The sequence below is a fragment of the Plectropomus leopardus genome, chromosome 14, assembly GCF_008729295.1.
Source record: "Plectropomus leopardus isolate mb chromosome 14, YSFRI_Pleo_2.0, whole genome shotgun sequence".
Taxonomy (NCBI): Eukaryota; Metazoa; Chordata; class Actinopteri; order Perciformes; family Serranidae; genus Plectropomus; species Plectropomus leopardus.
The window spans coordinates 29,146,795-29,174,264 of NC_056476.1; the positions used below are offsets into that span (position 1 = coordinate 29,146,795).

The window sequence follows — 27,470 nt, forward strand, 5'->3', positions numbered from 1 at the left end:
ATCTTTTTCTACATTTTACCATGTGTCTCCTTCCCCTAATCCTAATCCTCTGTGGCCCATTTTGCCCAATCCTATCCATCTATGCCAGCATTTGCATTTGTTGACGTCCCCGCGTTGGTTGCCATGTGCCATTGTTGCCCAAACATAACTCATGCAGCATCATCCCACCATGTGCTTGTGTTGACATCACAGTAGCAGCATCCTGCAATGTCAACAGCAGACGCAGAGGATTACATAAAAAGTAACATGTAGATGCAGAGCAGCAATATGTGACGACTTGGGATGAGAACATGTTGCAAAAAAACATATATGCATAGATGCAAATGTATCACTTAAAATTTGTTCTTATGTTACATCATTTCATGAGATCATGGGACCACTTCTGACTCTTTATAAAGTGTGCATCAGCACAGGCCCAGCAGCACAGACCTAACTGTGGCTGCTCTGTCATCTTTTATCTCTGTAGCTATTGAGGACAGCCATCCTCCATCAGTCGCAGCCAAAAAAGGTCTGATGCTGCTGGCTCTGTGGAATACTGACTATAAACAAATAGACCATATGTGTCTTATGTGTTTTATGAGCCAAAGTAAGGTGTTGAGCTACTAACAACCAAAATGTGTATGTGCCAGTCAGTGGTGAGGTCATTTTGGCAAACCTAAATATAGCCCTTGTGTCGGCAGTGAGCACACTGGATGAATAATTGTGGGAGCCTGCAGGGGATAATGATTCTGCAGCATGCCAGTGTGAAAGAAATCTTCCCAGCTCCTTCACAAACTGTGAAAAGCTGAACCCAGAGTGGTGGAGGAAAGAGACATGTCCTCCTGCTGTCTGAAAATATGATTTCAGGGCAGAGAAGAGAAAGTAGTGCTGCTGATTAAACGCCATTATTATATAAAGTGAGAAGTATTACTGCATGTTATTGTATTAAGTGCCAGACTGTAGAGATCAGATAATTTGTATTTGATAATGTTATCAGACTGATAAAAGCCATAACCTAGATGTCATATGGACAATATCTGTTTCACAAGTTGAAATGTGCAGCGTCAATGGGCCGTGAACCTTCTATTTATTGGATTTTCTACCTTAAAGGTAGAGTGCAGAACTTTAACATATAAATGAAAGTCTGTTACATTCAAGCTCTTGCTGAACACAGTCACACAATGCTGATTAAACCACTGGCCACCAGGGAAAACTCTCTGTGTTTCTCAGTATATCAGAGTTTTGGCGGCAACGTTTCTGTTCAGGCACACCAGAAGTGATATGTAACAGGGGGTGAGAGTGTTGACAGTTTGAAATAGAAAAAAATAATAAACTAGAGACCATCTTGTGATTGTATCAATCAAGCCGCATTACAGCAATCTGCAGCTTGTGGATGTTTTTTTAAATTCTACACCTTACCATGTGCCTCTTATGCCTAAATCTAACCAATGCCAATGACATCGGGTGCGTCCACATACAACACGCACAGGCGGCATCACTTGAGAATGACTCTGGAAGGAACTGGTCGCATGTGCATGAAACACTGATGGACAGTGTCAGGTTGCAGTGCTGCTGTTGACAATATAATATAAGGTGGGTCATGGTTAGCACTGTTTCCTCACAGCAAGAGGGTTGCTGGTTTGATACCGGGTTGGAACGGGGTTCGGTCCATGGGCGGGGGCCCTTCTGTGCAGAGTTTGCATGTTCTCCCTGTGCCTGCATGGGTTCTCTCCGGGGTCTCCGGCTTCCTCCCACAGTCCAAAGACATGCAGCTCAGGTTTATTGGTGACTCTAAATTGCCCTTAGGTTTGACTGTGAATGTGAAAGGTTGTCTGTCTATATGTGTCGGCCCTGTGATAGTCTGGCGACCTGTCCAGGGTGTACCCCGCCTTCCGCCTGATGACAGCCGAGATTAGCTCCAGCCCCCCGACAACCTTTGCGAGGACAGGCAGTTACGGACAATGAATCAATGAATGAATGTTTAGGCAGGTGGGTGTCTGGATTCTGGAGTTTGCTTCCAATTTGGATGCAAGTTTTCCTTTGTCCACACCTTATCATGTGCTTCTTCTGCCTAAGCCTAACCATCTGTGACTTCGTTGCCTCATCCTAACCATCATGATGGTCCCATTGGTTGCCATGTGTTGTTGTGTAAACATAAGGACCACGCTGTGTCATCCCACCATGTGCATTTGTTGACATCACAGTAACAGCATCTCAGAGCGTGAACAGCTGACGCAGAAGGATACCTAGAATGCAGAAGGTCACTGGCAGAGTGGCACCATGTGATGAGTATGAGAACATGTTGGAAGAGAATGTTGTCAGGGCTGGAAAAAAAAGATGTAAAATAGGGAGATGAGGAATAACTACAACAAAGCAGCAACTAGGATTGTGACAGAAGCTACAGAGTAGATGCTCCAGATAAAAAAGAAACTCAGAGGAAGGAGTCAAAAAAGGACAGCTCTCCTCGGGGGCTGGGGAGATGCGACAAGCTTACCTGCAGATATGTCATAAGCACACATTGATAGTATTTTGTAATAACTCTCACTACCGGAAGGGGGAGAAAGAAGATCAAAACTGTAGCTTTAAACTAAAACTGAACAATGAAAAACTGAGCCACTTTAATTTAACTTTTTTCAGTCTATGTTGTTTTTCTTCGTATAATTTTTATGTCGCCAGTCAAAACATGCCAGTGTCCGTCACAACAAAATGCCTCTTGTGTTCGGGTCTGTCTTCTCTCAGAAGTGAAGGCTTGCAGTAGAATGATGTTTGTTATAGTGTCGCAAAACCTCATGAAGTCAGTTTGTTTTGCTTCACAATCTCCCGCTAACCACAGAAGCAGCTTACATGAGTACTTTTTGTAACAACCTGGGTAATTTTGGGAACTGACAAATAACTTTTCTGTTATTTACTAAGACGAAAAAAACATAAACTAACATGACAGTAGCACAATTAAACTGTCCTTTACTGATGGATGCATAATATGATGGCATATGGGTGTGCCACGTCATGAGGTCTCAGGCGCAGATGCAGATAGATGCTGTTCCATCAAGCTGACAATATCACCATAAAAAGGATTGGCATTTTCATCACTATAATGTTTTCTCTCAATCTGGAAACAGCCTCCTCAGTGGAATGAAAATTCAAGGGCAGCATTAAAAAGAGGAGAAAGAAGAAGGGGAGGGGTTGGGTTAAATAAGCGAGATGGAAAGATCAAAAATTGAAGGAGATTTGGGCGAGGCAGAGGGGATATGTTGTGTGTGAACTGACTTAGGGAGGAATCAGGCACTGCTTATCATGTTTACCTTGGAGGAGACAGGGAATGATGAGGACAGCCCACAAGGCCTGTGTTCACTCAGCCATGAAGGCAGGGCCAGCCACTGTTGTTTTTGGACAAATCTAGCCACTGCTCTCTGTCCTTTTCAACATGCTCTTTCCTGTTTGGGCCTAAATGGAAAGCACTCCAGTTCTGTCCTGATATACTGCTTTATCTCCCTCTCTCTGTCATTGTGTCTCTCTCTTTGCGTGCATGTGTGTGTGTGTATGTGTGTGTGTGTGTGTCTTTGCCACCTGGGCATTTCATCTGCTGAAAACCAACTCTCAGCTGGAACATCCTGCAGGGTGATGCACCTGATGTGTGCAGACATGCAGCTCTTTCTAGGGTAAAACTAACATACACAGGGCTGGGTCAGCCAGGTACAGATCCACAGTCAATCAACTGGGAAGCTTCTGAAATCAGCAGTTTATCTCTTATGAGCCTGAAACTTGCCACTGCAATGATACTTAACCAACACTTTCTCCCAAGTCGTCACATGTTGTCGCTTTGCAGTGGACTTCCACATCTACATGTTATGCTCCAGATATCCTTCTATGTCTGCTGTTGAGGTTCTCGGATGATGCTTCTTTGATGCCAACAAAAGCTGCACACGTTTAGGCAACAAAAGCACATGGCAACCAATACCAGAATGTCAGCAAAAGCACATGCTGGCATGGATGGTTAGGATTAGGGGCATAAGGCACATGGTAAGGTGTAGAACCAACACATTACAGTTTGTTGGATTCATCTTCCACTCCTCCTGCCCACCCTGTAGGGACTGTTATACTTCGTATATTATGTCGTAACCAGCAGCGTTTCAACCTTGCACATGTGATAAGTTCCGTCTGGCTGCATTCTCAACTGATGCCAACTGTCCACATATGCTCCTGCAACAGGTGCCATCAAACTGTTTATTGACATATAATAACACCAAAAATGATTCTATTCAAAGCAACCAAATGTATTGATGTTTTGACTGTTTATATTTTTTTATTTATATGTTTTCTGAGTGGGTTTCAGTATAGGTTTCTATAATTCTAGGAATTTGGTTGAATTTGGGCTTTGATGTCGGGATAATCTCTAATGCCAATCAAATGACATTGTCCTAACAACTGATTACTTTAATTTTTTGATGATTTCAAGTTGTGTTGTTAAGTAACCAAAATCCAATGACTTCCAAACATCTAATGCCAATGTTGTCTTAATGAAGAACATCTGTCATTTGCAAAATAACATTCCAACCAAAATTTAATGTGTGTCTGACATAAGAATCCAATGTCTTTGTAGCATCAAACTGAAGTCTGGTGCTAGCAGGGTACTAACAGCTGTTCTTCTGTTTCTGGATGGAATCAAAACAAGCACGACTGGTTGTCTCTGCTTTGTTTTATCTTGGCAGAAAGTCAAACCTCTCTCAGTTTCTCCATGTCACACCACTGGAAGGCTTGAGAGTCTTGAGTAATGGGGGAGACCCGGGCTGCTATTTGGAGGTTCACTTGTCAATGAATGGCAGCCTGTCACGCCTCTGGTGTTTGAGTCCCTGTGTGTGAATGGGAAGCTTCAGTGCAGACTGCATTGACAGGCCATGGTACTCAGAAATGAGCACAGGTTAGCTATAATGGTATACTATAAAAATGCGAAAACTGTTCAAAATCAAAGAGATAAGGCAACCGGCTGTCTTATTGAGTACATATACATTTCTGTAGACAAATGTATATAGTAGTATTGAAGCCTTTGAAATGATTCATGGAGAGTTGAAGAAAGCTAGCACTGGTTTCCCCAATAAACACTGTTTCGTGTCCTTGAGTCCTTGTTTCCCACTATCTCCACAAAGAACACAGCAAGTGCAAAGTTACCATGATCCACAGAGCCATAAGAGCCACATTCATGAGAAAACACAAAATTAAAGTAAATCAGAATGTTTTATAAGGCAATTTCAGGTTTGACTCCTATATTCACCCAACCGTTCCTCAAACAGTTCATATATCTTCCGAAATCTAAACTAACCGGTGGTGTGCCTACCTGGTTAGTTTGGCTTAAGGAGAGGTATCCTAGTTCGGCGTCAACACATATCATAACATAAAATTCTACCCATAAGACTCTAGTGCATGTGCTCTAAGGGCCTCCTAATGCAGACGATCCAGGTACTTTCATACAACGGAAAACAAGTGTTTTTGGCGTCAGGCACTACTGAGCAGCTATCATGGGAATGAACGGAGTGCGGAGTGCCTGCCTGGAAAGCTGTATCCATCCCACTTAATACATCCATGGTGTACACCTGAATGTTTCCACATGTTAACACGGCTTGGAGGCTGTCTGTCAGCAAAGCCAACAGAAAATAAACGTCAACACATTAACACCACAAAAGATTCAAATTTCACCACCTTAAAGTAGATAGCTCTTTGAAATACAGTGCTAAAGCTCACTGAGACAATGGAGCACCAAACTACTTCTTGCATTTCATGTCTTGACTAGTTACCAGTTAATGAGTGTCGGCCTATCAAAAGCAAAATTAAGCCTTAAAAACCTGGATCACTTTTCCTGCATTCAGACACCTTTACAAGTATTTCAACCTTTAAACATCAAGCAAATTAATTTGATTTCTTTCAAAAATATGTAAAAAAGGCAAAGAACATCTTAGCAAGAAATTACAAGATATTAGTTGATTTTTAGAAAAACAAAAAAAAAATATATATATATATATATATATATATATATATTAAAGCTAGGAAAAAATGTACAGAAAACTACACATTTATAATTATCATAATTATTTAGTTAAAATTATTTTCCAGCATTATTATTTTATTTCAAGTACTTTTTTCAGCTAATTTTGATGTTTTAAATAAAAAAAAAAAATTCCCCCCTTTTTTTTCTTTGTTAATAGTTACCCAACCTATCTGGATGGAATCAAACATCAAAACAAGCAGGACTGGTTGTCTCCGCTCCGCTTGGCACAAAGTCAAACCTCTCTCAATTTCTCCATGTCACACCACTGGAAAGCTTGAGAGTCTTGAGTCATGGGGGAGACCTGGGCTGCTATTTGAAGGTTCACTTGTCAATAAATTCAAACGATATATTTAGAATTATTGCACTTGTTTTTGTTTATGTTTTTGTTTTTGTTTTTTTGTGTGTGCAAATTTTCAGGTATTTTTCTTGTACTTTTTACAAATTTTTTGCCAGTTTCTGGATGTTTCTTCATTGCTTTCCTTCCATTTTTTTTTTTTTAAAAAGGGTTAACAGAAACTTACATCCCTACATGGTTACCTGGTGAAAATATAGATTTAAATGAAATATGTCCCAAAAAACATAGAACAATAAAGTAAATTACTGTCTGCAGATCAGAGCAGAGAGCAGCCTCTGTACATTCGTCTGAGAGGTGATACCTGATATTGCTCTAAGTGTGTGGTAATAACTGAGAGCAACATAGACGACTAAATCTATATCTCCTCTGCCTGTAAAGTGAAGAAGACCCTGTACGCTAAATGCTACAGTATAACAGTCTCAGGGCTGTCCGTGTCTAACTGTAAATCAATACGGCGTGTGTCAGTTTGTGTCTCGGGGTGCTGTGGCAGGTGCTGTGTACGACAGGATTTACACTCATCGCAGTTCCTTCCTCTAAATGAAATGTTGCCATGATAGCCATGTTGGTTATGTTCCTGTGCTGGTCAACTGTAAAAGGGGCCTGCTGCTCAGCCACCTGCCACACCATCACCAAATCCTGTGCACCATGATGCTGCTGACCAACGCCAGCCAAAACCGTCAACACACTGCACATGTCAACCTAACATGCATACACACAAACGTAAATGATGATCAGGTGACAGGGACACACCTATGGAAAAACATACTGGTCACATGGGGTCATCTTTCAAAATGTACAGTGAACCAAAGCGATAAGATAAATTAGTTATGTGTGCATGTCCATAGTACAGTGATTACATTCTTTTGGGGTGCTTAAAAATACTTATCTTGTGCTGCGTTCAGACTCATTTAAAACTTTTAACTCTGAGCAACTTGGTTCAATTTTGCTCAGAACCATGGAAAAAAAAGGTTTAGAGCAACGTGGTAAGAAGTGTTCCACAAATTCTAAGAAATAAGTAGCTTTACTTATTCCTAAAAAGCTAGGGGAAAAAGTCTTGGGAAAAAAAGCAAAGGAAAAAATATATTCATCATGATCATAATTAAATATTTAAAATAATTTAACAAAAATATTTTCTTTTCCCAGGTTTTTTTTGTTGACTTTTTCCTTCTATTTTTTAAATTTGTTTCAAAAAAAAAAAAAAAAAACAATAATGAACTTGGCTTGAAATGTCCTGCAAATTGCTCAGAATTTGTGAAAGGTTACAAGAAAATTTGCCATAAAAATGAGTGAGAACTATTAGAAAATTATCCTTATAGTCAATAAACTGTGCTGCACTCACAAACCAACAAAAACATCCAAACACACTGAGGGGGCACAGAATAAAAGAGAGGACACACACTAATTTTTACAATTGGGCCTAATGGGGATCTGCCTACTGAGAACTTCTTGTTAATACAACACAGATTATAAATGTAATAAAAAAAAAACTTGTGTTAATGTGTTAAAGTGAAACCAGAGGGGAGCATAAAATAAGCCAATAACTTCAATGGTCAATGGCACTTTAAACACTGCAACTCATTATATTCTACAGCGATCTGAAATGTCAGAATCGGATGCTGATCCAGGACAGGCCTTGATGTTCGCCACAGCACCTTATTAAAATGTGCAGCATTGCCTCAGAGCTAAAAAAAAAAAAAAAAAAAAAAAACTCAGCTGAAAACTGTCAAGTCATCATTCCTCTCCTTCGGAAACACAGGATGCCTTTGAACTCCGAGGACTGAATTATTGACAGTGACCGGCCCACTGTTTCCTCAGTTAACTCCACGCAGCTCACTTCATTGGAGCGCTGCTCTGCTGCAGAGGGCACGGCCAAGTGTACACTGCACCAGGAGAGGCTTCATAAATGATTTACCAGCTGGTTCTCCCTCAGAGCTCCAGAGGAGACACACACAGAGCAACACTTAGTCCTCTGATGGAAGCCTTTGAGGAATGTTCTCCATGCTAATCAGCTGCTGCTAACAGGATTCTGCAGTGTTTCTGCATGCAAACATGGCCAAAAGTCATGTTCTAATAAAGAGTATTCACTGTTGAGAAAACAGGACTATAAAAACACCTACTCACAAATGCATGTGAGGAATAAAACTCTATTATTGCCACTCTCTGGAAAAGCCAATCAGCTTTAAATTGGGAAGTAACCATTTATGTAATCATTAATCCAGAGTTGTTAGTCAGTCTTATTGCTGGAAAGCCAGACATTTTTTTTCTTATTTACTGTTCATTACACAACACTTAGCTCCCAGTTTGCAGTGTGACTGGCTGACAGGCAATATAATGAGTGCCAATTTATCATGATATACTGGATCACTCCCTACTGCAGTGGTTCCCAAAGTGGGTGCTGCAGCACCTCGGGGTGCCCTGTGGATGGGCCACGAGATGTGCTCATTTACATTTTATTATTGTCTGTTCCACCACATTAAAAAAGGGAAACGGTTAGATTAACCCTTTCACTTCAGAGGAAATTGGCTTCTATTCTTTCAATAGCATGGGAGGAGCACAATGGACAACTTAAAAAAAATGGCCAAAAGAATTACCAAGAAATTAAAAAAAAATTAACAAGAAAATTACCTTAAGAAAGTGCTTAAAAAGCAAGACAAAACATTTTAAAATCTATTTTCTTTCCGTAACACACACACACACACACACACACACACACACACACACACACACACACATATATACTGTATATATATATATATATATATATATATATATATATTTTTATAGTATACCTTTTTAGGACATTTTGATTTTTTTTTTATTATTATTTATTTACATACAACTTAATATATAATAATCTCCCCAGTTTTTTAGGGGCATTTTTCTTTACATCTTTTACTTTTATTTTATTTTTCAATTTGCAGCCCTTTTCTTGCCAAGTTGCCCATTGCATTCCTCCCATGTGTTTTAAAAGAAATCAAATCAATTTATTTTTACAGGTTTAAATGCTAGTAAAATGATTCTGAATACAACACATGAAAAAGGATGTCAGTTGTTAAAGTGTTAACTAAATTAACTACAGCTGTATTAAAAGTCCTGGTTGTGCACTTATGTTACAGAAAAAATAGTTAACATGACAGCTGCTATTTGCCTGTTGCCATAGTGACACAAAACACTTTTTGAAATACATTTCCCAGCAGCACAACAGTCAGAAATAGGGATGTGTTGCTGTAAATAGATCTACATAAAATGCTGATATACTGCAGATCTAAACACTATGAGATGGCCAAATCTGAGACAACCAATAGAACTGACACTTGGTTGGCGGTTTAATGCACACCAACATTTCTTGCTGATGATTTTTACGTTTTCTATTGGAAAACCAATGGGAGGCTTTTATTGTGCAGCAGGAATAAGAAATGCAATGGCACTTTAGTTTTTAATAGGCTGATGGCTTAAAATTGTACATAATAAACTTTATTTTTTGGTTTACTTCCTTTGGTCTCAGCTACAAAAGTTACGTAAATATAACAACATGCAGCATCATTCCACCATGTGCTTTTGTTGACATCATGGTAGTGGCATCCCAGAAAGTCAAAAGCAGACGTTAAAAGATACCTAGAGTGTAATATGTAAACGCAAAAGTCCACTGCAAAGCACGGACGAGTTGTCATATCCCCTCTCTCTCTCTCTCTCTCTCTCTCTCTCTCTCTCTCTCTCTCTCTCTTAAATGTTTCCTGTCAACTACATCCTTACCCAAAAAATCTTTAAAAAAACATAACTCGATTGACTTTTGATTTCACAGGGGACAAAGCAGTGTTTGACCTACTGACCTCCCATCCTGGCCACCCTACGCAGACTTCATCAAACTTTATATATTGGCAGTAGCTCTGAGCATCATAAAATGCTGCCGCCCAGCGCGTCTCCTACCACTGCTGAAGGGTACCAAAATGCATCAGTGTCTGACACAGAGGGCAAACTCAGTCGACTGCCATCAGTATTTGACAAGGTGGTAGTGGGATTGGGTTGCATACTTAATAGCCCTTTTAGATTACTGCAAGGAGGAATGTATATGGTAAAAAAGTGATTATGAAACTAACAATTGAGCAAATAAAAAAGTAGTTTGCTGTGCTTGACACCATTTTTGGCCACCAGCCAGCTTGTGCAGGCCCCAGTAGTGACCTTATTTTTTGTTGTTTACTGTTCTCATTTATGTAAATTAAAAGTATCAGTTCCACTTCTTTCATTGTTGTCCATTAACTGCTTACCAGTTAACGGACAACACCAAATAACACATAAAAATGCCATACTCATTCCTGCTTTTGCCCTTTCAGTGTTCTGAGGTCCCAGTTTGAATATACAAGAAACAACCTCATGACAAAAGTGAAGGGTGGAAGCAGCTCTCACCTGAGGCCATAGAGCACAGTCCCATCAGGGTGCAGTCGGATCATCCGGTTCTTTACCGTCACCCCGTGGACGAAGGACTTCTTGTCATTAATGAAGTAGGTGTCGGGGACCCACAGTTGGTCTGCTACCCGGTTATCCAGGGTGAGATTGAGAGGAATGCCGGTGTAGGAGAGGCGCTTGTCTCTCCAGGACTGCTGGAAGTACATGGTGATGGTGTAGTCCTGCAGGAATGACACGGCATGAGAGGGAGGTTAGCACATCAACTTGGACAGGCCAATTTCTTGAGTGCTGTTTGGTTTCTTCTGTCGCTGTGAGAACTGATTTGAGTTGTAGAGTTGGGTATTAGCCATTAAGTAACTTTTCAACCTCAGATGGTTACTTTCAACCTGGATTTTAGCCTCACCATAGTGCTGCAACTGCTATCATTTCAGTTTTTAATGATATTCATCGAGAAATTGATCTAGAAAAGATCTCAACCCTAGTCCCAGTTACTGTTGACTTTGACACCCCTGACCAGTACAATAGTGCTGGACAAACTGGAAGACTGGGTGGAACTTTTTGATAGAGACTGAAAGCGGTTCACATCCTATCTCCAGGACAGAAGCTATTTGGTCTCCAATCATCTAGAATGCATCTGAATGGACAATTTGGAATTGTGGAGTTCCCCTGGGCTCCACACTGGGGCTTTTTCTTGTTTAACAAAAATGATCTCACTGTTCCAGGAGGAGGCTGAACTCTGTAGAGATTCTTTCCATAAGACTTCGAATAACAATGTGAGCCTGTGAGTGAGGAAAAACAAGCTCCATTAGTGGACAAAAAATTGACAGTGCACTTTATCCCAGAGGGATTACTTTGCAACTTATTTTGCTGCTGTTTGCAGCATTGCTCTTTTTTTTAAACTAAATTAATTTCAAAAATTGGGGTCCAGGTTTAAAAATATCAGATAATATCAGATAATAATATATAATAATAATAATATATATATATATATATATATATATATATATATGTGTGTGTGTGTGTGTGTGTGTGTTCATGTGATAACATTGTAAAAATGATCCTTGTGTACAATTATTCACAAAAACAACCAAAAAGGCTGTAGCATGCATGCCAGGCCAGTAGTTGACGGTGTAACTTTGTAATGACACACCATAGAAGAACACCATTTGCATGCGCCATGACGTCACGGTTCTCCCAGAATCTGCACGCTGCCAGATCACACGGTGACAGAGGGGGTTGCGTTTTCAGAAGATTTCATCCTGGAACCCGGTTTCAAAAGTTTGTGTTTTCAGGCCCCCAAAATGCTGTTGTGTTTCCAATGAAAGGCTAAACAGCAACAAAAGTTTAATATTTCAAGCAAGAATCGTTGCCGTGTAAACAGCCCCTAAATCTATTGTAAAGCTCAGTTCAGACCAAAGATTCACAACGAGAAGGAACTGTTTTAGACGATGCATAGATTAGTTGCAGCAGTGTGATCTGGACAGTCTCAGCTCGACACAAGCCGGATGATGGTTTCACCTGCAACTAAGCCTGTCAGATCCCCAGAAGCTAGTTTACAGCGCATCCTCTGTTTCAACAGTTGATCTGCTGGTAGCGAGTGGAGCTGGCCAAGTGAAAAGGATTTCATACAGTGTATTACCTTGCTGCAGGATAGTCATAACAGGCCTCCATCCCACTGAGGGCAGAAGTACAGAGTTTCTGCTATGGAGATGTTATACTCTCTTGTCCATTTGCATTGGGGTAAACTGGCAGGGTTTTAGAATGGTGCAGATAGGCGCATTGCAAGTAGTTGCAAGCTGCAATTTGTCCCAAATCTTTGGTCTGTATTGGACGTAAAGGCTGGAGAGGTCCTTTGAGGACACAGTCAGGCTTATGAGTGGTGTGGGACAGTAGATTTAGAGCAGTGCAACACAAGCATTAAGTAGAAAGACAACTATGTGTATGTTATTGTCATAGGGTACTCCTGCGAGACAGACACTGTTGAGTTGTGCACAATGATTCACAGTCTGGGCTGTCAGAGGGCAGAGTGCCGCATCTTTCCATGCAGTCTGTACCTTCTTTTCAAAAATAACTTGTTCCAGCCGCAGCGCAGACTGCTGAGGTGGATAATGTTGTGTAACGTCAGTTCTTATTAAGCAGCGGGAACAGTCACCGGCCTGCTCGCTCCAATTCTTTCCACTACTCCTGAGAGAGCTTGAGCTCCCTCCTTCACCTGCCCTTCAGTGGCTCCTGTCAACTCATCAGCCTGAACCCTTCAACTGTTCCTGCTGCAGCCCTGTGGTCAGCACATCCATCCTCTCCCAAACTCCACTGGAACCACAGAGTTAACACAACAATAAAGCATCCACTTTTTTGGGGTTGAAGAATCTGACAGCTGTCTCCTGCACCACATGCTCCATCACAGCACGCCCAATAATTCTTTATAATGACTTGTAAAATGTCAATACTGTACTGTCAGTACAAGTTTTACACTTGATAAACTCAACAAACATGACATTTAAAAATAGAAGCATTGATTTGCATCACCTGCAGCTGAACTGGATGGAAGCTTTATGTTCCTCATAGTAACCTGTAACACTCAATCTGGGTACTGGCTGTTTTGATGGATAGTATATATAAGGGGTGTAAAACAAAGCTACTATACTTTCTAATTTCACAAAAATATCAGTATGTCTATTCTATTTGAATAAGTGTACTGTAGTATAATGTATCCTTGGTTTATAATAAAACTGATCTCAGACAGACACCACAAAAACTAGCTTGCTTATTGTGTTGTGTTGTGTTGTGTTGTGTTTTGTTGTGTTGTGTTGTGTTGTGTTTTGTTGTATTGTTTTGTGTTGTGCATAGGAATGATGGACACAAGCTTGCATCTGTCTGTGTTGCCATTTAGAACAGAACCTGTTTTATATGCTGTAATGATCGTGATGTCCCTTTGTTTGAATCCTGTTGTGTCAGTCTCTTCTTTGCAGCCTGGCATCTTTGCCTCGTTTGCCTATTCTTTTCATGTAATTGTTTGTACCAGCCAAAATAAGCCAGTTGTTTCAGTTTTATTTAGAAATCAACACAAAACAAGTGAAAAATAAACAATCATTTTCCCTTTTGAATCGTTTCTGGATTTAATTTTTTGTCAAGTAACCAGAGGTGTCTAAGAACTCTCAGTCAGCCCAAGAGTGACCGACAAAACAGGATTCAAACAAAGAGACAAGGTGTACTGCTGCTTTGACAGTGCATTTGGTGCAACATAGCGCCAAAAGCCACCTTTCGCGTTCGCATTAAACACTACTGGAAGCATGAGGTGAAAACATGGTCAAAAAGAACTGTTATTGTTATGTGCTGCCAGACAGCTGGATGGCAGGATGGCACATGCTACATCCTCATGAAATGTGTCAGGACGGCATCAGGTTAAACCATAGGGTAATGGCGTAATAAGGAATGTGAGGGTGAAGGATGGGTCCAACAAACCCCAGAATATCATGCAGGAGTCTGGTGTTTAATTCAATTCAATTCAGAAACACTTTATTCATCCTCAAGGGGCAATTCGTAAGGCACGCAGAGCAGTAAGGTAAAAAAAACTATACATACGACAATGATATGTTTTGCTTCCTGTCTAAATGTGATTGTATTTTTCCACACCGTACCAATTGCCTCTTTCCCCTAATCCTAACCATCCATGCCAGCATGTGTATTTATTGACATCGTCACCATGTGCTTGTGTTGTGTAAATATGGTCACTTGCACCATAATTCCACCATGTGCTTGTGTTGACATCATGAGAGAGGGACATTCCTGAAATGTCAACAGCGGATGAAGAAGGACACCAAAATTGTAATAAATAGACATGGAAGTCCACTGCAAAGCAGGAGCATGTGACAACTTGGGATGAGAACATGTTGAAAATGATTACATGTTGAATATTCTTCACATTCATCTTTATTGATATTGTTATGTCATAACTACTGCATGTAAGACCCAACTTAAATTAAAATGTATCTCGTAACTACATATTATTGCATCTAGATGTATTTATTCTTATTTAACTAGTTGAACTGTAGTTATATAGCAAAGCATGACGTCCTGTTTAATGGACAGATGATTAACTGGAATTTCCTTGCGAAATAAAATCAATACATAGATGTTACTTGATGTTACCAAATTTTATTTACCTGTGTAGGTCTCCTATTGCAGAAGGATTGGCAAGATATTCCTAAACTGTACAACATTTCTGGCATTAGGTCGGTCATGTTGGTTTTCAGAGATTTGTGTCAACAACTTGCCAGTGGGTGGCAGTGAATAGCACATGGCACTATGTGTCCGCTGTAGCAGTTTATATGCAGCTACAGCATCAAAATCCATGCATATACAAAAAAATAGCTCTAAAATAACTGTAGTGACCACAGTGCCTGGAAGGGTTACATGAAAACCTGGAAATTTGAAAAATTAAAAACAGTGTTTTATTTATTTACTTTTTTACATTGTAAAAAAAATAAGTGTTACAAAATTTGGTGGTTGTGGTTTGGATGCGATTAAGCACAAAAACTACTGATCAAGGCAAAGTAAAATCTGTTGAGTAAGCTACAATAGGTAATTTGCTAAGACTGGGGAACCTTTGCTGCCATGGTTACAGGAAGAATGGCATGGTTAAAGTAAGGGAAAGATGGTGGTTATGGATAAAACAACCCAGCAGAGACTGCTGGTAAGAGATGGGAGGAAAACAATGGTTCTTGTATTTAAGTCAGATGCTTTGTTCACCTGTCAATACACCACATCTTCCTTGTTGTGAGGTTTTGTGGATCCATAACGTCACACTGCTTCTGCTTTTTCTCCTGACAAACAAGAGGCATGATTCATATGACAAAAGTCATTTTAGACTTAAACAAGCAACCAGCGTTATTGTTTTTCTGAGGAGGACATTATCTAGTGTACAGTACAAACTATGATTGACAGGTGATGCCAGGTACTGCAGTAGAAAAACCCTTAAAATAAGGGTTTAAACCAGGATTTTTAGGGGCTTTAACATGCTGAATTGTCTCTTTGTAGTGTTTTTGTTTTGCAGCTGTGTAAGCTGATGTGTGATGTATGAGCCTCGGGGAACATGTGTTTCTGCTGCTGTCCCTCGCTCTCACACTACATTTCAAAAATCACACTGTACAGTGTGTGAAATGCATTGTGTCAAAGCACATTAGGGTGGCCTGCATACATCCAGCATGATGGGAGGACCAACACTCTTACTTTCTCTTTCCAGGCATCCACGACTATACACTGTTCTTTGTTGCACCTTATGACAATATTATCACCTTGCTATATTAAATATATTATATAATCATGCTTAAGCACACACACACACACACACACACACATATACTTTGATGAAATAAAGAAATGGATTTAAAGTTGTGGTGCAAAGCGACCACTGTCCATGTCTCAACAAACGCAATAGCTTTTATTCAGAGGGGACTCAGCAATGGTACTGGCTTCAATCCACAAAAAAAATAAAAATAACAAAGAACAAAACCTTAGCTTAGGATAAAGTTCTCTTTTTAGCAAGAAGGCCGAGGTGACACAGGGGTGGTTAACCCTTTGAGGCCTGGAAGAAGTGTTCCGCAAACTAGAAGAAATCAGTAGATTTAGAAAATTATTTTTAAGAAAGCTAGGGAAAAATGTGCAAAAAGCTATATTAATGATGAACTTAATGATACATTTTAAAATATGTATATTTACATATTTAGTATAAGTTTCTATAAGTATTTTACACATTTTTTAAAATTATTCTTAAGCACGTTTTTCTGTTTTTATTTTTCCTTATTTATTTATTTATGCACATTTTAGGTATATTTGTACTTTTTACCTTTTTTTCTTGTTATTGCTAATTTTTTGGTCAGTTCTTTTTAGTTTCCCATTGCATTCTTCCTGTGTTTTGTAAAAAATCAAGTAGGTTTGAACAGATTTCAAACAGTTAAACAACACAAACATAAATACAATGGCCAAGTCACAGTCTTCATCACAAGCCAATTAAGAAATTGTGACATTGTTTGAAAATTCCAGTCCCTAGGTTCCTCCAACAACCCTGAACAACCTGCAGCAAATCTGCTAGAACAAAAAGAACAGCATAAAACTAATAGGTGGATAAAGGTTTAAAGGTAAGGTCACTAAGAGTCAACACCTCAAACTCCAAAACAAGGTTTTTTTTTTTTTTGTTGTATACATTTTATTGTGTTATTTTTAGTTTCACATTACAATTATGCATGCACACTCCAAACACAACATACCAATACATTCTCATCCAAATTTGTCACATGTTGTCGCTTTGCACTTCGCCACGTTGCCACTTTGTCAGTGGACTTCTGCATTAAATTATTATGTTTTTGGTATCTGTCTGCATCAGTTGGCATCGACTATGTGAGATGCTTCTTCCTGTACTTGACAATACATACTTGGCGAGCTCTTTAACCAGTTGACAACTTTACTGTTCCCCACTGCTTGGATTGTCACACCAACAAAGCTCTACACTACTCTCACAGCCCGACAAAACTTCCAGTAATTAGTGCCAAAGTCCGAACCAAAAACTTTTTTCACACCAGAACGGAACTAACACAGTTCAGTTTGATCTGGAGCAGGACCATCCCTTTTTGTCGGACCAAGGTTTGTCTATTTGGCAGTCATAGGGCACAATGAAGTTTTTTTTTATATAGTGGTGTTGGCATTTGGTACAACCACCTTTTGCTTCAATAACAGCTTTAAATCCCAAATTGTCCCTATTTAAGTTACCATCACACTAAACTGGAAGTTAGCCCTTTGGCAAGCAGAAGTTAGCTGCACTTGGCCATGCAGAGTCTTCCTATAGCTTGCTCTATTGGCCCCATACCGTGGAAGATCCAGGTAATTTCATACCTTGGAAAAAGAGCTTTTTTGGCTTCAATAAGCCACTGAGCACCTTTGATATGAATGCACATGGCCTCCCTTTAAATGCTGTACCCAGTTCTCTTAATGCATCCATGGAATTTTTATGTGATTTAATGTTAGCATAAATGTGCCCCTCATTCATGCGCACATTGGTAGTACTGTCCTCATGCTAAATGAAGGTAGGAGGAGATGCAAATGTGGACATCGGTACTGTTTGGAAAAAAATAAATTATTTGTTTGGTTAGAAAGTGAAATAAAAAGGTTTCAGAAGTCAGTTTCAGATCTTCAACATCCGAACTAACATCCCTGGCTACCTTGCATATTGATTGGTTTTGAGGGTGGAGTAAGAGACAAGGACATGTACAGAATGATAAGAACGAGGTTAATCATTAGCTAACAGGATGGGTGCTCAAAAACTCAAGGTCACTGAGAAAAACATAGACTAAAGCAACCACAAACAAGACATAAAACCAGAATGTAAAAATGACCATTTATGTTATTTATATTAGCTGCTAAAAGCCTTGCAGACTTTCTGATGAACTACTTATCAAATGCTTCAGTTGACTGCAGGTAACCTTTGGAGACAGCTGGCAGGAGAATGTTGCATCACTGCTCTTCTATCGAGCTAATCTGAGGTGCAAAGCTGCAGTTAAGATTCCACTCACAGCTCGCTGGCTTTCCAGCATTCGTTGCACTTTGTAAAGATGCTTATGCATGCATTTCCCAACAAGCTGGAGGGAAATGCTAACTTTCTGAAAAAAAAGAAAAAAAGGCAAGCATGTACTTGAGGCACATCTGAACACTTTCTCTCTGTGGGCATAAAAAAAAAACACAAAGACAAAGACAAGGGTGGTTAAAGCATAAAGACAGCCATTGCTGCTTCATTAATCTGCTAATTACTTTGACTGGAGCACTCAAAGCATTAAATCATGGGAGGCATTTTCAAACAGACATTCAGACTCACACTGAAAGATCACCTGGAGCCAGAATATTGGCATTGCATGTTTCTGCAAAGCACAAGTAGGTGTCATCTGTATAACTTAAGCATTGCTAAAGTGATGTAGCATATGAGCTGATGGTGGATTGTGTCACCTTGGCTTGACTCCTGCCAAACTGCAGACCTAAAACGTTGTTATCAGCTGTTACATGTTGCTGCTTTTCATTCGACTTCTGTGTCTGTATGTTACGCTCTAGGCATCCTTTCGCGTATGCTGTTGACGTTCCGAGATGCCACGTGCTTATGTATAGGCATCAAAAGCACATGGCAACCAACACCAGGTCTTGACAGTACAGTAACATCGCAAACAGCTCTGTCCGGCCACTTTCTCAGCTGATGACACCCAGCAGCTTATTATGTGTACACGAAAGGAGGCTTCTGGCATTGGGTTTTTAGCCAGGATTTCCACTGCTTGCATGTGCGTTGCACAACGGCTCCGCTATAAGTGAAATACAATCAGACGTAAACACTCCGTGTTTTATTCTGAAAATTAACTGGATAATTAATTACTGTGTCGCTGTCTGACTTCCTGTCTGCTCTGTGCTTAATTCGGCTGAATTGATGCGAAGCGATCTGGCGTCTGGCAAAAATAAGAGCCTTGCCTATCTCATCTGCAAGCGTCTGGACTGCCTGAGCTGGGAAGCAATGCAGAGGTGCTGGTGGAAGTTAACACATAGACTAGCATGTAATCTGTCTGCTCCGTTTGCTGTGACGGGTCGGAGCCGGCTGCACACGGATCTGGTGGAAATTAGTTGTGCAAATCTGCAAAGTGGCAGTATTTGACGATATCAGAAGAGACAAAGCTTCTAGACCACTGTTCTAGACCAACGAACAACAAAGCGGTTGGATTTCAGGCTGTTTAGGCAAGCATTTTTATTTTTGTGGTAAAGTTGGGCATTTTAACATGGTTCTCTGGTTTAGGTTCTCTTAAGCTTCAACAAATGGTGACCTTGAATGAGCTTAAAACCACAGGGAAATCTATCAAATCCTGGATGACTGTGTGCAACTGTTTTATGTGATCGTGTTATGTTACTCAAATCTATGTTTTTTTATGTGTATTTTATGTATTGTTGTAACTCTGAGTTAACTGGCCAGGTCTTGCTCGTGGAAGAGAAACCAATGGGATAAACATGGTTAAATAAAGGCCAAATGAATAAAATGAAACAAAAATTAAAAAATGGGGGTCTTTGGGATTGACTCTGTTTTGGAGCCAGGCCTCAAGTGGCCATCTGAGGAACTGCAGTTTTTGGCTCTATCACATTAGCTTCATTTTTCAACATCGGAACTTGTTGCTTGAGAGATTGTTGGTTATTGGAACTAATGTGGCAGTGTCAGTCAGTCGTTCAGTCTCTCCAAAATAAGCAAAATATTTAGAAACATATTTACCAGAATTTTGGCATGGACGCTTGTAGAGGATGGCTGTTAATGTTGTTGGCATTTGGATAAAACTGGATAACAGGTCACAAGCTGAGTTAAACTTGCCCACCAGGTGCATATGCCAGAAGACATTTTCAGCTTCAAATGCCAGTTAGTTTCACTTTATTAATCAATTTAAAAACACAAAAACAAATCAGAGATGTGAGTGATGATTCAGAGGTCTGCAAATAGCGCATCAGAGTCTTTCTATGGCTGAGCCCGCTGACTTCCTGCTGACTGCACCCACACATAAATGACATGAAAATAATCAACTGATAAAATTCTTTGAGACTTTTAAATGACTCAAAATCAGATACTATTAAGAGTCATTTTTGACTGTATTTCGCTGTAATGATTTTGTATATTATACTTACATCCCAGTAAGGTTGGGTATCTTTTTTTCCCCAATAGCAATGCTAAAGCTAAACATTTGAGTAGTTTCAGTATCAGTGCCTAAACAGCTTCTTAACTAGGCTCGGAGTGGCAATTCTGGCGAATGCCATATGGGCTGGCCCATCATGTGGGCTGCACAGGTCATCACCAGCAATGTCAAAAAGATTTTTAGGAAAAAAAGCAAAAAAGACAGACAAGCTGGCTGCAGCCCACTTGATGCTGGCACAGCCCATCTGATTAGAGGTTACATGGTCCTGAAGATGTTAGTTGTAATACAGGTGCAATGGTACCGGCCGTCATCCCTCCAGTGGATCAGGAGAGGTCGAGTGGGAAATAAATTAAATCAAGACAGTAAGAGCAGAGTAACTGGAATGTAAATACAAACAAGAAAGATAAAGGAGCTAAAAATTAAAAGGTAGATCAGAGATGGTCCACAGGAAAAATGCTGGGGCTGAATATTTTCCCAGTTCCATGGATTATTTTGGAATGTTTTGAGCATAATATCTCAGAAACCACCAGCAAAAGTGCAGAGGGGGAGGCTAAATGAAAACATAGGGAAGAAAGCACTTAACTTCTTGGCAAGAAATGTTTCACAAACCACGAGCCACCAGGAAGTTAGTAGATTTGAAAAACTGTTTGTCCAAAAATATATAATATATGATTTAATAATCATATATTTAAAAGTTAAAGAATTATTATCATCTTAAGCTGGTAATTTTTTTTTTAACATATATATATATATATATACATATTTGAGGGGGGGGGGGTTGCTTATTTGTCTATTTTAGTATTTGTTCTTTGCATGTTTGTAAAGAAATAAAGCCAAATTTGCTCAGGTTTCAAAGGGTTAATCAATAACACTGCACCTGGCCTTTTTGTCTGTAGTTGTAAATACATTAACTTTAATGTTTGCAGTGACATAATTTTGTGACCCTGACTGACAGTAATTTGCATTAGGTTTTAATAAATATCCTCCCTAGTCTTGTTTCTTTCTCCATAATCTGTATAATATAGAGGACTTGCAGTGTCAGGACTCTGGATCCAATATGTGTTTACAGTAACAGAGGACAAGATACAAGCATCCCGCTCTGTGTTGCGCAGCAGCGGAGCACTAAGTGATAAAACAGACGGATTAGCCATTTAGCCCGCCACTGGAACTGTTAGTGGCCAATAATAAACTGGAGATGACATCACCTGTTATGAGGCAGCAGTGAGAAACTGCTGCCTCATGAAGCTGGGAACACAAAATAAGGAGGACAACCTGCATGCACGCGTGTGGTGCGTGCGTGTGTGTGTGCGTGTGTGTTGGGAGAGGGTGGTGGTTACAGTACCATTGGGGATGAAGACTTTCTAAGAGACTATTATTAGAAACAGCTGTTCCCCTCAGCACCCGCTTTGCCATCATCGCTGTGGCACCTCGGTGTTTCCGCGGCAGAGCGATGGCCTTAACGTGAGCTGAATACCGTTATGCATATGAGCTGTGCTAAACCGTGGAGGCAGGGAGAGGCAGAGCTCCACTGCTGCTGCTGGACCGCGCCGCACTGCACTGCACTGCACCGCACCGCACTGCACTCCAAGCGGACAGGAGAACGGGGCCAGAAAATGCCCTTGGTTTGTTTTCCTTCTCTCCTCTGATTCTCTGTGTTGAAATGTGTGAAAGGCGATCTTTTTTCGTGCTGCTGTACCTCTTCTCCTCCTCTCTGCGTATCTATCTCCCTCTCTGTCCATATTTTACTGCAGCAAACAAACAAGCAGCGCAGCAGAACATGGGCACCTATGCCATGCTATCCCCACTGCAGTGTGCTCCTGCCTGACCTAATTCTTCCCTACCCACAGCCATCTCTGGGTGCAGCCCGGGAGACATCAGAAGAAAGGGGGTGGTGGGGGAGCAGTGCAGTACCTCTGCAGCCTACATCAACTTCTGATCTGAAACAAAATGAAACTGCAGACAGCAGTGCTCGCTGATTCTGATCACTTCAATTCATATAATTACTGAGCAAAAACATTCTAATTAGTATGTGAGCCCACAAAGGTTTAAATAACTGTGTGTAATGTAAAAGACGAACCCAACAACTCTGCAGTCCCCCTAAGCTCCACTGAGCTTTTTTTTTGCCTTTTTTGCCTCTTTGTTTTGGTTTTACGACCCACAGCGGCAATGTGTTAGTAAACTGCTCTCATCAACCTTATTTCCCAACATGTTCTCATTCCAAGAAAAAGAGAGATGTTTGTTTGCTCTGAAGGCTATCATAAAACAAAGGTCATACTTGTGCAGGGTTCTGATGAAAAAAGGGGGACTAAAAGGAAAACAGGGAGGAAATCCAGGCACTCCAAAAATATGAAAAATTAGGAGGAACTATGTCAAAAAGCCTTTATTTTAGTGGCTAAATCATTAAAAACCCCAACATGTTATAACCACTACAAGCCCTGTTTTAAAGGCCTGACAAAGACCATAACATTTAGGCTTTTTTAAAATGATTTAGCCACTATAACAGGCTTTTTGATGTAATTCTAGCTCGTTTTTCACATTTTTGGATTGCCTGGATTTCACTCCTGTTTATCCCGTTCTCATTTCAAGTCATCATATGTTGCTGCTTTGTCAGCGGACTTCCATGTCTACATATTATGCTCTAGGTATCTTATTGCGTCTGCTGTTGATGTTCCTGGATGCTGCTACCAATGCCGGCATGTCAACAAAAGCACATTGTGGATTATGTTTAGGCAACAACAGCACATGGCAACCAATGCTGGGATGTCAACAAGGGCACGGATGGTAAGGTTTTGGCAAAAGAAGCATGTAGTACGGTGTTGAAAAAAACATCACATTAAGAGAATGTATCCATCCTCCCAGCCAATAGCTGCTCATTGCTCTTATATTATGTCATCACCAGCAGTGTTCCAACCTGAGTATCAGGTAAATCTGAGTATCATGCTGCCGCAATAGCTGCCAATCATATCACTCAGGGAAACACGCAAATAGTGTCAGCTGTGGCAGCTTGATTTATTTTAATCTCGCAATCTATACAAGGTTTTCACACATTTATCAAAACAGCTGCAGCCATGTATTGATTTTCTATTTTTAAAGCTGGAGTGTGTGAGTGTTGTGAAAAGATATATAGCATTATTCATAGCACACACTTCTGGAGGGCAGAGCTACTCTGGGCACAGACAGAGCAGAAGAACGTCAGGCAAAGTGAAAGTGAAAGTTTGCTTCCACTCGCTTTCTGCAGCAACTGCTCTTCTCATCGATCAATCTGATCTGAAGCTCTAAAAGGGTTGACTGATCAATTATCAATCCCAAGACTCACATCCCTAACACTGCTGCTGAGGAAAAAACTCATGATGAGTGCTGCCTGCACTGCGCTGATGGTCCCATGACAATATCCGAACTTAGAGAGGGGACACAGGATGAAAAAGGGACACACACACATACACACACAGATCCCCCCGTTAGCTACCACCACACATAGATTACAATTAGTGGGAAACACTGCTTTTGCAAACACCACAAAGAATATGACGATCTAATAGATGATACGTTTTGGTGTGTTTCTCATCTCCCATTGCTACTGATCAGATGATGAGGTAAATCAAGCACAGAAATGAACTCTTATCTAGATTAAAACATTGACATGGAACAAAATGCTCCTCTGACTCAGCAGAAAACTGCATCCTTTTCAGTGTCATAAAGGTTTTTATAGATTACAGTTACACATTTCCAGTGTTAATGTAATGATCATGACAGATGACATGATAATCTACTGGAACACAGATGCTGAAACTTTTGTCAGCCATCTTTCAGGCCTTTTGTTGTTCCACACCAAACCAGCATGCTCCCATCCCTCCCCTTGTTTCCATGCCAACCGCAGCTTGCACTCACATACAGGTAGAAAGTGACAATTCAGGAGTCTAGGTTCTGACAGGAGTGAACACAAGGACAAGAGAGATCACTCCCACCGCCAAGGATTGATTAGCTCAAGGGGTATTGGCAGGTACTGTTGTCCAAGCAAGCACAGGAAACATCTGTTTGTTTCACTGTCTGTTTGCTATTCTTATACGGCATTTAATATAAGACACACAACATTCCAGCACTTGATTAATGCGGTTGCAACAAGTTTGAAGGGCTTTTCCATTTGTCTGGACAATTGGGTAAATTACAGTGACACATAGCATGCTCATCTTCAGTGTGTCTGTGCGCTATTTAGGCAGTTGCCTGAAACACCTTCAGCTTAGCCAAATAAGTGCAGTAATGCCACGTGGCTCCTGGCTCCTGTGTCTTGTGTCTAGAGCTGTTGGTGTTGACACGTTAATCTTGATGGGATTAAGGTCTGTACATAATATGTCATTTTTTTAAGTCAACATTTCTGTCTTCAAGAGGCTATACTGGGCTGAGTTTTACAGCTACAGTCATGATACCAGCATCGACTGAAACTAGAACTGAGGAATCCAAACATGTCATGCTAGCTTCTCAGAAAAGAGGCGACATAACGCTCCAAAGTTAGACTAAATTTTGGCAATGGAAAAAAATGGCATGGCCATTTCACAGGGGTTCCTTGACTTCTGACCCCAAGATATCGGAATGAAAAATGGTTCTGTGGCTGCCCATGAGTCTGCACTTTACAGACAAGCCCACTTTATGCCAGTCCCATGTAGTTTATTGCTGTCATTTGATTCTTAATCAAGACAATCTGGTAAGAATTGCTTCACTTTGTCAGTGAATCAATTGAATTGAAAATGTGATTAAAACAATTTGATTAATCGTGATTAACTATACAAATCCTGCAATTAATCACAATTGAAAAAATGAATCATTTGATAGCCCTACGTGTGAGATATGACTACCTGCAGGGCTAGATGACTAGCCACTACTGACTAAATAACCGTTAATTCTAGTGCCAGCAAGTCAAAGAACTATGAGGTTCTGTTTTAGAAGAAAGGAAACTACCAATTCCATTGACATCTATTAAAAAATAAACAAATCCAGCCTCTGCACATACAACTGTTCCTACATAAAGGGGAGCACTCCCTGCATTCCTGCGCACGGTAGCAGTGGACATAAATTATGAGCAGGAAAGTCCTATATGAGTGTGATTCCAAGGGATTCTGAGCTACTCCAATAATCATTACTTTTCTCTTTTTGACTTAAATACCCTAGAGGATCTGTAAGGTTGTAGCAGATTTTTTTTCATTGATGAATCTGTTCTTTGCTTACACAGTAGGATCATATTTGTTGCTAAAGTCACAGCCTCACATTGTGCTAGTTGGCTGCGCTCCCTGCCCTGCTCAGGTCAGTCCTGCTCTTCATCTCTCTTCTCAGACACACGATCTTTGACCATGTGATCAAATAGATCTCCATTAACCTCCTGTCTAATGGCTCTGTCTGTCTGGACAGGCTAACATGTGGAAAGCCAGAGCTGCTAATAGACTCAGGCAAAACGAGATACTCCCAGACGGGAGACAAAACGCTGGCTGGCATATTTCAAGCAGTAACCAAAACCTCAAGTGTAACAAAGTTTAAATGTCACATATGCAGAATGCATTTTTTAAGGCTCAACACACACATATATGTCCTTGGTGTGTCTGGAGACCCCTAAAGTATGAAGGAAAACCATGCTCTCTTTTTCTGCTGCTCCATTTATCAGAAAACAAATGTGACAATGAGATTGTCTCAGACTTGATGCTGGATGATACATCAAATGGGTTTCATGTGCCATAGAACCACCTTTAGTTAGGGGACCATGACCACCCATGGAGGATCTGCTGGATCTTTGCCATTGTGATTTCTCCGCTATCACAGACCTGGTAACACTGCAGAAGTAAAGCACACTACTTGTGTTGTACCAACAGAAAAGTCTTCATGTGCTGAGGATGTGAAGATGTAAAGCTCTCATCCCAACTCGTCACATGATGCCGCTCTGCCAGTGACCTTCTGTGTCTTCTTTTGACATTGTAGGTATCCTTATGCAACAGCTGTTTACGCTCCAAAATGCCATTACAACAACAACAACAAATGCACATGGTGGGACGATGCTGCACGGTAGTTATATTTACACAACATGAGCACATGGCAATCAAAGTGGACCATCATAATGATTAGGATTAGGCGATAAAGTCACGGATGGGTAGGTTTAGACAAAAGAGGCACATGGTGAGGTGTAGAAAAAAAATGGACATCCACATTGGAAGTGAAGTCAAGACTCCTGCACGAAATTCAGATGGTCGTGAGACCCATCCACCTCCCCACCCGCCCCTCTTATGAGTGTACTCGCACACCTGATATTATGTTGGTACCTGCAGCGTCATCACCTGACGCTGTCCTTCAGCATTTCATGCGTTCATGCGTTCTCAAGTGACGTCGCCTGAGTGTGTTGCATGTGGATGTGTCTAGTGCCTTCTGGCCGTCCGCAGGCATATAATAACAGTTCTATAACAACAATGCCACCGGTTCTGTCTGAGGGAGTTCTCATCAGACGCTGTCCAGCTGCGTTTCAGTTGGACGTGGAAGGTGGCTCTTGGCATCACACCCATACTCCCAAAGCAATGACAGAGCGCACGTAATTGACCAGTTTGGATTGACCAGTATGCTTTATGCTGAAATGTCCCCAAAACAACTGCAAAAGTCTTTCTTAATGAGGGTCAGTACACAGTGGGATTCACTGCAAAACTAAAGGTCGAAGACATAAGTTTTGCTATTTTGATGTTTTTGGTGTTTATTTGGAAGGTAAGCCAGTTGAAGTTAGCTGCTAATGTGGCTAGCTTCAGCTGTAGGCCCACATGGTGGTGAGATGTTGGAGTATATTATTTTAAACTAAACTAAATAAATATTAAAGGGACAGTTAGCCCCAAAATCAAAAATACATACTTATCTTCTCACCTGTAGTGCTATTTATCAGTCTATATTGCCTTCTGCTTTCTCTCCAATATAATGAAGCTAGATGACACTCCAAAAAAAAAAAAAAAAAAAAACATTTGAAAAACTTAATAGCAGT

General features: G+C 40.5%; 1 protein-coding gene across 1 annotated transcript in view; it reads right to left on the reverse strand.

Annotated features, from left to right (window-relative positions):
- Positions 1-27,470, reverse strand: part of gabrb1 (gamma-aminobutyric acid type A receptor subunit beta1) — a 62,355-nt gene that overhangs the window by 19,617 nt on the left and 15,268 nt on the right. The window contains exon 4 of the mRNA XM_042500743.1: positions 10,779-10,999. Within this exon, the coding sequence (XP_042356677.1) occupies positions 10,779-10,999 (221 nt within the window). The remainder of the gene's footprint in view (positions 1-10,778; positions 11,000-27,470) is intronic.